Source organism: Myotis brandtii, unplaced genomic scaffold (assembly GCF_000412655.1).
Source record: "Myotis brandtii unplaced genomic scaffold, ASM41265v1 scaffold931, whole genome shotgun sequence".
NCBI classification, from domain to species: domain Eukaryota; kingdom Metazoa; phylum Chordata; class Mammalia; order Chiroptera; family Vespertilionidae; genus Myotis; species Myotis brandtii.
Window position 1 is genome coordinate 1,833,389 of NW_005371843.1, and position 12,264 is coordinate 1,845,652.

The window sequence follows — 12,264 nt, forward strand, 5'->3', positions numbered from 1 at the left end:
ATATATATATAAAAGAAGAATTAGTAAGGAAGAAAGATAACACTTCAGGATCAGTGGTTATGGAGGATAATATAGAAGACAGCCTCCACTTGAGAAAATTTCAAAGGAAGCGGTGTCCTTGGGAAATACTCAAAAATAAAAGTGTTCTAATAAAAATCCAAAACATTATGCCACTCTTTATTAAAAGAACAGCCCTCAAAATTCATAGTACTTACTGAATATATGGAGCAATATCTTCTTCTGTCCATTTCTCCCTTAGAGAGAATAGACTATTAAAACGTTCCTGATTATCTTCAGGTAAATCATCTACTTTTAGCAAAAATATGATTTCTGGTCTTGACTGTCTATCCACCAAGGCCAAACCCTATTAAGAAATGAGAAAAAGAGTAAAGTAATGGTCTAATGTTTAAATACGGCTTATTCTTTTATGTTTAGGTTTAGCTTAGTCCAGGGCATTTAAAATGTCAGCTACATGATACACAAGCTACTGAAACCTAATAATTTTTTTTTCATAGAAATGCTTCTTTAAACTTTGACTTCTTTGACTTCTCCTTTTTCCTCTGCAATCTGGCTTCTACCACACCAATTTATAAAGACAGCTCTAGTTCAAGGTCACCAGTAACCTGTCATTGCCACTAGGCCCTTGGATTCATCACATTAGCTGCTTTCTTTGTTAATGTTGATTATTCCTTCCTCTTTGAATCGTTATCTCTGACATCACCATCTCATTATTTCCCTCCTAACTTGATGTCACAGTTCCTTGGGCCTCTATCCTGCCCCTCTACTCATCTCACTGTCAGTCCTGTATAACCTCAACTAAACCATGATTTCGACGACTGATTACTTGCTCATACCTGTAAGATTTGTATCTGCAACTCAAATGTCTCTTCGACTGAGCACCTGATCTGTATATACAAACCTATATATGAACTCACAGTATTTGTCAGCTAAACCTGCTCTTGTCTCACTGTCCTAGGAAGCCAAGAAACCAAGGCATCACCTTAGATTCCATTATTCAAACCCCACACCTAAGTGGTCACTATCCTATAGGTTTTTAAGGCCTGAACATTTCTCTATCCATTCTGTATCACTTATTTCTTAGCCAGTACTGTCTTAGTTAGGGATATTTAAGTGTTGAGAGCCTAGACAGTTCTCCTTTTCATCATCTAGCCAACCTTCATCCATTCATCCATCCATCCATCCATCCATCCATCCATCCATGCATCCATCTATGCATCCATCCTCATTACCGTCATAGTGTTCTTTCCAAAAGGCAAAACTCATCAGATTACTCTCCTTGCTAATACACTGAATGGGCCCAAATACTTTCTAGATAGTTTAGGATGTTGATGGCACCTCAGGATCTAGCACAGTGACTAGACTTAAAAGAACTCTGCAAATATTGAGCAAATTCTTTCTCTTATTTTACAAATACTTATTGAGTATACACTACATGCCAAGCAGGATGCTATATATTGGCAAGCAACAGTGAACAAAATTCTATCAAAGTGGAGGTGGGCAACCACATAATTAACACTTTTAAAGCAAAGTGATAAGTGCCATGAAGGAAAAATACAGGGTGCTATGGAAAAGTAAAAGAGGCATTTTTTTAGAGTGAAGGAAGGCCTCTTTGATGAAGTTCCTCAAAGATGAGTAGGAGGTGGCCAGATGAAATTAGGGAGATCATTCTGGAACAAAAAGCCTTGAGTGAAGGCCCTAAGCTAGAAGCCAGCTTGATGATCTTGAAAATTTGAAAGAACACTAGGTATGCATTCAGTAGGACAGAAATTATGAAGGGGAGATTATGGAGGGCCTTGTAGGCCAAAATATGAATTCTGGATTTTATATCTCAAGTGCATTGGGCAACCATTAAAGTGATTTAAGCAAGACATTCATCTAATCTGACTGGCATTTTTTAAAGATCATTCCAGTAGCACCATGGAGAATGGATTGGAGCAGGGCAAAATCAAAAGTATGGAAGGCCTGGTTAGGAATATTACTGTTATTTATAGCCAAATGAATATGATAGTTTGAGCTAAAATGGTGCTGGTGGAAATTGAGAAAAACCAATGGAGTGGGAATCAGGATTAACTATATATGGGCCTGAGGGATTTCATCGAGGTGATAATGTTCTAAAACTAGATTGTGGTGATGGCTGTGTAACTCACTAAATTTACTAAAAACCCCTTTTAAAGAGACAAATTTTGTGATATGTAAATTATAGTTCGATAAAGTGTTGGGTTTGGGGTTTTTTTTTAGAGGATTTTTTGATAGATTGAGAGTATAGTATACACTTAACGGGTAGCTAGGAAAATAAATTGGTTCCAGATTCAGTTCCAACATAAATTTCGTTTCACCTAGTAACTAATGATGATCTGTTGTCATGGTAGCCATCATCATCGCTACCTCACCTTAAGCTGCTCAAGCCTGGTTATCATTCCTTCAGGGACACTTTGCTGCCACACTTCCTGAAACTCGGCGAGGTTGAACTTCACTGCATTCTGAAGTAGCATTTGTGCTGTTGCTCTACAGATTTTATCAGCGCTCAAGTCAAAATAAATTTCACCTGGGGAAAATAAAGAACTAAACTTCACCTAAAGAAAAGGCATCCAATGCTTTCATATTATCTTCACCATGTATCTTTTGTTTCTTTTTCCTCCATGAAATCCCCAGAAGGAATTCTACACAACTCACCTCCCATGACCCATGGAGTCCTTATTTTGGACAGAAACACACCTCAGAAAAGCATACCAATTTTAACATACAAGATTTTATACCCATTAAAATACTTTTCCAAATCTTACCTTCCTCTGTATATCTTCTTCCATAACACTTAAGACAGTGTTCAATCATTTCTCTGAAAAATTTAAAACACTCATTTGAAAAGTTATCACATTTTTATACATTGTATTTTATATACCACTGTTAACTAGAAACTAAGATATACATTTGTGATTTGAAATAGTAAGTGATTTTAGCTGCCAAGTAAAACTTTACATTAGGAACTAACTAATATATACTAGGAAGTTACTATGTACCAGATCCCATGCTAACTATTTTTACATGAATTATATGAGCACACTTCTATTATAAAATAGTTAAGCATAATTATAGTTTTAATGCAAAAATAACATAATGCACATTTATTCACCCCAGTAATCAAAATTCCAAGCCCTTCTTGGTTGTATAATTTTTAAATTTCTATGAACTATCAAAATATAAGTAGTCTATGCCCTGGGTTTAGTTCCACCCTGGAAAATAATTTCCTTCGCTTTAAGGAAATCTGGTGTGACAGGGATTAAAATACTTACTCTGGCTCTAATGGTCCAAGTTCCTGAAGGCATATATTCAAAGGAACTTTAGTAAAAGACCATGATTCAGAATCCACAAGCTGAGTTACATGATTCAGAAGTTTCATCTCATAATCAAATTCAAGAATCCTCCAATAACCTACAAATTCAAAGTTATATTTCTCAAAGAACATATTAAGCAAATTAATTGGCTAATACACTGATAAAGTAGCAGCATGCTCTTGCCCACCACACAAAAAAAGAGACACTAAAAGTCTTTACTTTCAAAAAAAAAAGTCTTCACTTTCCTAATAAACAATACTTCGTTTTATGCTTTTCTCCCATTACAAATTGTGGTTTTTAAAGAGTAGTTCAAATATGACTAACACTGATTTTTTTTCAAGTGCTTTAATATTAAAATCAATATCTCACAATAATCTTGTTGTTCTAAATCAGTGATGGTGAACCTTTTGAGCTGGGCGTGTCAGCATTTTGAAAAACCCTAACTTAACTCTGGTGCCGTGTCACATATAGAAATTTTTTGATATTTGCAACCATAGTAAAACAAAGATTTATATTTTTGATATTTATTTTATATATTTAAATGCCATTTAACAAAGAAAAATCAACCAAAAAAATGAGTTCACGTGTCACCTCTGACACACGTGTCATAGGTTCGCCATCACTGTTCTAAATGGACGTGGCTGGTACAGTCATTTCATTAGAATGCCATACTAATGAGGTGAAGGCCATGGGTTCACTATCCCACACCGTACCCTCCGCTGGGGGCACTGCCATGGTCATCACTCTCACCTCAGCTAGCCTGCAAAGCGGTTCTCATGCTCAAAAGGAAGTCTAGCTCATTCAAGAGACAACAGACTCAGAGGTACGATGTGGACCAGTGGCAAAATAAAGGCTGGGCATCAAGATACCTTCCCCTAGTCCCGTGAAAAATGAAAAGCCATCTTATAATCGAAGGCACTACCATCACCCATGGAGAAACAAATCAAGTACACATCCACCACTTGCAAAGGAGAATGTTGCTATTCTTATTCTGAAACATAAAGGCAACATTAAAAATGGAATTGTGATGTAACACTGAGAAAGAAAGCATTTCCTATGCTTAGGACCAAGTGAGCTAAGTGTTTCTAGTTCTAAAGTCATGCGCAGTTGCTTTACTCAGCAGAATTTGCCACACATTCAGGTTAAGGTTTCACAAAAGTTAATCTTGCTTGAAAGATTGTGAGCAAATTGAATAGTAAATCCATCAACCCATGCCGATTTCCTCCTTCTTCACACATGGGTGCTGAGTTAAGCTGCTTCTCTGGGCTAGCTTAAAAGGGCTGACAAATGCACATAAACGCCTACTCTTACTGCAGACCCAGATGCTGGGGAAAAAACTCCAACTCCAGACCTGAAACCAGTCAAAACACTTAAAGAAGATACTACTGGGCTTCTTCCTCAACCCCTGAGACCAACAAACACTATTCTATCTTTTACATAGGTTTACTATATAAACCATTTATATTCAAAAGCATGTTACATGTTACCACAAGAAGAAACACAGTCTTATCTTCCAAGCAATTTGTAAATACAATGAGTTTATTAAATTAATTCCGAACCAGAAATTCAAGTGCAAGTTCATCTGGGTTCTATGCCTATCACTAATTCAATAGGTAGCCCTGGACAAGTCAGTTTCCCTTAAAAATAGGCCTTAGTTTCTTCACCTACTAAAAACAATGAAGGGATTAGACTACCTTATACCTAAGACTTTCCTCAAGCTAACATGGTTCTCCTACTACCACTTAGTCCAAAGAAAAAGGTAAAGTACTGGCCTCTTCATGTAAAGAAGATCACATGTATTCTCTACCCATTCCCCAAAATACAAATATCATCATCTGTGAGCCCCCAAAAGAATAAACAAAATATAATAGGGTGAAGATGTCCAAAAACTTGTCTCTTTTTTTCTTATATGATGCTCAATTCCATCATTATTAATAACAATGACAAGTACCTCCAATCTCACAGGCATTTAGAACTTGTAATTGGGCCATTATTTCTTCCTCACTTGCCTGAATTTGATCAAGCAAATCTTCAGTGGTATACTGAAACAAGAGAAAACGAACAAACAACATTTTAAGACCTTTGAATAATATTTTTTAAGATTCTTGAATTTGGGAGAATAAATACATAAAGTAGATTAAGGCAATATTTAAACACTAGCTCAATTCTTTTGTTAATGTGTAATGATTACTACACAAAATCAGTAGATAGCTTAGAAGAAAGCATAAGTGATATTGGATTTAATAATGGTTTTTTAGATATGACACCAAAACACGAGAAACAAAAGGAAAAATAGATAAATTGGACTTCATCAAAATGAAAAACTTTTATACTCTGTTCTTCAAAACATCATCAACACAAAAGGACAACTATTGCATGATTCCACTTACATGGGATAGTTAGAGTAATCAAATTCATAGAAACAGTAAGTAAAATGTTGGTCACTAGAGGCTGGGAGGCAGGGGAATCTAGGGATTTAGTGTTTAATAGGTATAGAATTTCAGCTTGGGGAAAATAAAAAATTTCTGTAGATGGATGGTGGTGATGGTCACAAAATAAGGTGAACATACTTAATGCCACAGACCTATCCACATAAGATTAAAATGGTAAATGTTATGTTATGTATATTTACAATTCTTAAAAAAATCAAGAAAGTGAAAAGACAACCCACAGAATAGGGGAAAATATTTGCATATCATCTATCTGGTAGGAATTTGTATTTAGACTGTATAAAGAACACTCCTACAATTCAGTAACAAAAAGACAAATAACCGGATTAAAAATTGGACAAAGGAGTTCTTAAATAGACATTCTCCAAAAATAGTCAATAAGCACGTGAAAAAAATGCTCAAAATCATTAGTCATTAGGGGAATGCACATCAAAACCACAATGATACCATTTCAAACCCACTAGCATGGATAGTAAAAAGACAGAAAAAAACAAGTTTTGTCAAAGATCTGAAGGAATTGGAACCCTCATATGATGGGAATGTAAAATGGTGCAGCCACTGTCTGGCAGGTCTTCGAAAGATTATGCAGAATAAGCACATGACCCATTAATTCTACTCTTAGATATATACCCAAGAGAAATGAAAACAGTGGCTCAGTTGGTTGAGCATTTTCCTGTGCATCTAAAGGTTGCCAGTTTGATTTCCATTCAACGCACATACCTAGGTTTCGGGTTCCATCCCCAGTCAGGGAGCCTAGGGAAGGCAACGGATCCATGTCTCTGTTTGCCGCCCCCGCCCCTCCGCCCCACTTCCTCTAAGCATGGCCCCTGATGGATTATTTAAAAAAAAAAAATGTTTAGAAAATATAAGTGCAACAGAAACTTGTATATGAGTGCACACAGCACAGCAGTGTTGTTAATCTCAATTAAAAATGCCCATCAACTGATGAATGGATGGATAAAATGTGGATCTAGCCATGAAGTAGGGTAATATTCAGCAATAAAAAGGAATTAACTACTGATACATGCTATAATATGAATGAAACTTGAAAACATCATGCTAAGTCAAACGAGAAGCCAATCAGAGAAGGCCACAAATGATATAATTCCATTCATGTGAAATGTCCAGAAGAGGCAAGTCAATAGAAACAGAAAGTAGATTAGTGGTTGCCTAGGGCTGAGGTGGAAGAGGGAAATTGGGAAAAGTAGGATTGGAAGGTAATAGCTGAAGGGTACAGGGTTTCTTCTGAGGCTGATGAAAATGTTCTCAATTTCATCAGGGTGATGATTGCACACCACTGTAAATATACTAAAAAACATTGAATTATATATACACTTTAAAAATGAGTGAATTGTTTGGTATATGAGTTATATCTAAATAAAGGTGTAACCCCCCCCCCAAAAAAAATCAATCAGTCAATGGAGAAAAGGAGAACTTCTAATACAAATATGGTCTTCAGAATACCAGTAGAGTTCTATAATTTTGAATTACATTAAAAACTCTTAAAAATTTTTTTACTTGGTTTATATTTTTCCATATTTCCAAGAATTAGTCAATTTTGACATTAGAGTAAGAATACTTTTCATAATGTATTCCAATACTTATCATAATGTCTTTTCTAAAGAGCCCCTAATTATAACTTTCAATTAAATAAAAATTAATCTAACTTGTAAAAAACTATTTTTGCATAGTTAGGAACATGAGCTTTCAGCCAGGTAAATGTCACCATATGTAGAATTTGCTTTAAAATACTCCAGAAAAAGGAAAACAAGGTAGGAGGAAGCAGGGGATAGAAAAAAGCAAGCCTGACAAAATATTGTTAAATGTTCAACTGAGTGATGAATACACGGTACTCTTTCTGCTTCTGGATAGGTCTGAAATTTTCATAATAGAAAGTTTAAAATGTAAAAATGTCACCAGTTAAGTGCCTGTAATTATAGTTCTATTTTTTAAATTCCAAATAAAAAGTGAAAATAATAGTCTTACTTTTGAGCAATTGGAATCCTTTTCTTTTTGACTGTCAGGTCCTTCATAGGTATTTGCCATTAAAAGTCTCTTTAGCTTCTTTAATTTAGGTCTACATCTTCTTAGTTCCCAATAATTATTAGAAAAACCAAAGATCTAAAAATTATAAATATATTATAACTTTTTAGGGTTCATTCTAAAAGAAAAATCTCCAGCAATTTCAACCCACCCATCTGCCCTCAACAAGAAGCAAAGGGAAATGGTTGTTCTGCTTTCTGTTGGGAAGGCACCGATCCAGCACCTCAAACAGGTGGATAGGCATCTTCAGGAATCTTTTCAAACCCCATTTCAGAAGCTACTGTCAACATAGTGAGAACCAATAATTGAGCTCCATATCTCACGTGTACTTTGGAAACCAGAGTAAGCCCAGAGAAGAATAACCAGAAAGGTGACAATTTTACAAACAAAATAGAAACAACTGAAAATGAATACTTTTAGACTGAACAACAGAAAATAAAGAAGAGACATTAGCACAGTCTTCAAATAATGAAGAAATGTTAAAGGGAAGAGGGAACCTTTGTTCTGTGTTAACTCATGATACCAAAATTAAGCAGATGGTAAGGGAGAAAAACTTCAATTCAAGAACGCTGTACTATTTAGAATTGCAGCTAGCTCCTTATTGGACTGGTGAACCAGTGAGAGACCTACCACTCAAGGAAATCCAGTTGATAGAGGCTAAATGATGCATAAAGAACTGTTATTCCTCTCTGTATCGCCAGAACCTGCCTGGCGTCTAACACTTAGTAGGGGCCCAATAAGTGTTTCACATGAAAGGAGAAAAGGCTGAAGTGGATCATCTCCAGGTGCCTTCCAATTCTAAAATGGAAGGTCAGGGGATGCTTCTGCTCTCGAATTAGTTCAAAGTATGATTGACAAGACAAGGCCCAGAGCCTGATGTTTGCTGCTGAATTTAAGGCCTTCAAAAGAGGAGCGTAAGGACTAAAACAGAAAGACTGATGTCATCCATAGTCCACAAACTGGCAAACAAAGACAACTTCACAAGACAACAAAAACAATGCTGAGAGCTTTCAAATATCATTAGAGAACTTTTCAGAGTTCCTGTGATTATACATTACATATCTAAAGTTTTTAATTAAAAGCAAGATTAGACATGTGTTGTCATTCTCATACTTAAATAATCAGGAGACAAACTACAGTACCTCGGTGTGAATAATGTTACAGTGGGTTTCTTCCATCTTCAGCTGGTCTGGAGTTTTACAACCAGGAATTAAAAGCAACATATTGGAAGTATCTGCTATCTTCAAGTCATAGGTTTTGTCTTTACTGCACAGCACAGCCTGTTCATCTTTATCACCACGAATCACCATACTACAGGAAAATGGAAAAAGAAAATACATGATTTATTGATATGCCAATGGACATCTTCATTATAAACTGTTCCCCAAATCCTCTAGGCTGATAGAATTCAAAATTTGTCATGATGCTCTCATAGCCCTCACACAACGATGGGCTCCACAAAGCAAGAACTGGGCCAATTGAGAGCCAGCAGGGCAGCAGGTGGCCTCACTAGGGAAAAATAACATGGGCAAGAAAAAGTCAAAGAGGCCAAATGTTGCCCTAGCTGGTTTGACTCAGTGGCTAGAGCAGCAGCCTGTGGACTCAAGGGTCCCGGGTTCAATTCCAGTCAAGGGCACATGTCTAGGTTGTGGGCTCAATCCCGAATAGGAGGCATGCAGGAGGCAGCCGATCAATGATTCTTTCTCATCATTGATGTTTCTATCTCTCTCCCTCTCCCTTCCTCTCTGAAATCAATAAAAATATATTTTTAAAAAGGAGGCCAAAATAAATAAATAAATAAATAATAAAATTTAAAAAAAAAGGAGGCCAAATGTCTCCATATGGCATCATTGTTCAAACTAAGGGAAGCGCAAAAGACAAAGCATCCAGAAGCTTCAGTCAAGATGTTACAATTTTCTAAAACATGCGAAAGCAGTACTCCTCAAACTTATGTAGAAGTATCTTTGGGAATCCTGCTAAAAAGCAGATGGGGATTCAATAGGTCTGGGGATGGGACCTAGAACTCTGCATTTGTAACAAGCTCCCAGATGATGTCCACGCTGCTGGTCCCGGATCCCATCCAAGAGTGGTCCTTCTTGTTTTGTTCCTAACAATCAAAGGGGCACATCTTGGCCTAACCATCAGCTATGTCACAAAGAAATTGGGACCTTGTGAAAAGAAGGCTACGATGCTGAATACAAAATATGAAGATATGTTTACAAAGTGGTCTAAATAAAGTCTCTGACAAAGGGTCACAGGTGGAAAAAAGCAACAAGAAGGGAGAGGGAAAGGATAAAAGTGAAGAGGAAAAAGAAAGACAAAACACAAAGATGCTGAAATGGCAACAAGAGAATTGGTTCTAGCAGGGTTCCTCGTCTGTAAAGCATTTAACCCTCCTGCATACAATCCACTTCTTTTAAAGAATTTAAAAACCTGAAATAGAAGCCTGTGTAAATATTTTTAAACTAAGCCTTTGTTTAAGTGAAAAGAATAAAAGGTTTCTATAGCCTCCTGGTGCTAATAACATTTAATACTCCCAAGTACCTATTCTGTTTATTTCTACACTAGAGGCCCAGTGCATGAATTCGTGCATGGGTGGGGTCCGGCCAGCCTGCCCCACCCCTGATCGGGGTGTTGGGGGCTGGGTCGGCCGTGGAGGGGGAGGGGGATTGAGGCCTGGATCAGGCTGGTTGGCTGATGCAGTGCGTGTCATAGCCACCAGTCCTTCTGGTCATTCTGGTCATTCACCGTTCCGGTCACTGGGCTTTTATATATATGGATTGCACTAGCCCTGCTTTGTAATATTTTGTTTAGAACTATCCCCCCCACTCACATGCACACACAAATTTTAAAATCCACATTTCCAGGTTTCTGTTTTTCTGGGTTTTGCCAGGTAGGTTAATTATAACTGGGCAAAGAGAAGGTCCTCACATCTGAAGTCCTTTCTCAAATCCCTGCCAACTCAGCGGGAATGAAAACCCATGAGTGAAGTTCTCCATCAGGTCCCTTAAAGAAACTTAGTGGCCAGCATCTGGAGACTGTCCATCTATAATAATCTATAATAAAGGCGTAATATGCTAATTAGACCAGACAGCTGAACAACCTTCCGGACATCCTTCCTGACGACCTTCTGGACGAAGCTGGGGCTGCGAGGGCCGAGCCCCTTGCATGAATTTCATGCATCGGGCCTCTAGTTTAACTATAATACTGCTTGATGGGTGAAGTATGAGAACTGAAGGACAGCTAAAGGATTCAATTTAAAGGAACCTACAAGAGAACAAACTAATATAATAAAATACAGGTATTGGAGGAACCTATAATGCAGAAGAGATTCAAGCCACAGCTTGTAATCCTAACTTGCAGGAGTTGGGACTGCACAAAATTGAGAGATAAAGAAAGAAAAAAGGGATTTTTTTAAAAAAAAACTAAAGAAAAAGGCCCTAGCTGATTGGCTCAGTGGATCGGCCTGCAGACCAAAGGGTCCCGGGTTCGATTCTGGTCAAGGGCATTTACGTTGGTTGCAGGCTCCTCCCTGGCCCTGATCAGGGCTGGTGAAGGAGGCAACATCCTTGTGTCTCTTTCACATCAATATTTCTCTCTGTCTTTCCCTCTCTCTTCCACTCTTTCTAAAAATCAATGGAAAAATATCCTTGGGTGAGGATTAAAAAGAAAAAAGAAAAAAAAAGGAAAAGAATAATTCTCTAGACTTCTCCTTTAAAAAAAAATTTATTGATTTCAGAGAGGAAGGGAAAGGGAGAGAGAGATAGAAACATCAGTGATGAGAGAATCATTGATTGGCTGCCTCCTGCACGCCTCCTGCTGGGAATCAAGCCTGCAACCCAGGCATCTGCCCTGACCTGACCTCCTGGTTCATGGTCGATGCTCAACCACTGAGCGACACCAGCCGGGCTGTTTGTTTTTTAATCCATGGTCTTGCAGCAAATGGGTAGCTGACCTACATTTAGAAACGGCTTCAGATCCTCACTGAGTGACCCCAAGCAAGACTGGGTTTTTTTGAGGGACCTCCTAAATTACCAAGTCTGTAAAGTGGCTTTAAATGTATCCCCTACAGTCCCACCTATTGTCTGAATAAAATATGTATACGTAGAAGGGAGGAAGAACTCTATAGACATTAGCTATTACCATTAGATTTCAAGGTAGAATGTCCAAAGGTTCTCTGCAGTCCCTGGCATCACTGTTAATATTGTCAAAACCTCACTTAGGTTCTATATGTTTCCTGAGCTGTTTCCGCTGACACAGGCCTGCAAGACCAGCTGGAGCAGTCCTCTGGGTCACACCATCCAGCTCACTGCACGGCCTAGCAGTGGCGTGGAACCCTAGGGAAAAGACAGCGAGCTGGGGATCCGGCCACCAATCTGCTGTGAGCCCCCCCCCCCACCCCTGCAAATAAATGCACC

General features: G+C 37.9%; 1 protein-coding gene across 1 annotated transcript in view; it reads right to left on the bottom strand.

Moving 5' to 3' along the window:
- The window catches only part of DSCC1 (DNA replication and sister chromatid cohesion 1), a 26,258-nt gene that overhangs the window by 2,308 nt on the left and 11,686 nt on the right, over nucleotides 1-12,264 (bottom strand). Inside the window, exons 2-8 of the mRNA XM_014533044.1 lie at nucleotides 8,989-9,157; nucleotides 7,790-7,924; nucleotides 5,305-5,395; nucleotides 3,312-3,450; nucleotides 2,805-2,857; nucleotides 2,412-2,566; nucleotides 216-364 (exon numbers count right to left, since the gene is read on the bottom strand). Of these exons, the coding sequence (XP_014388530.1) occupies nucleotides 216-364; nucleotides 2,412-2,566; nucleotides 2,805-2,857; nucleotides 3,312-3,450; nucleotides 5,305-5,395; nucleotides 7,790-7,924; nucleotides 8,989-9,156 (890 nt within the window). The 5' untranslated portion in view covers nucleotide 9,157. The remainder of the gene's footprint in view (nucleotides 1-215; nucleotides 365-2,411; nucleotides 2,567-2,804; nucleotides 2,858-3,311; nucleotides 3,451-5,304; nucleotides 5,396-7,789; nucleotides 7,925-8,988; nucleotides 9,158-12,264) is intronic.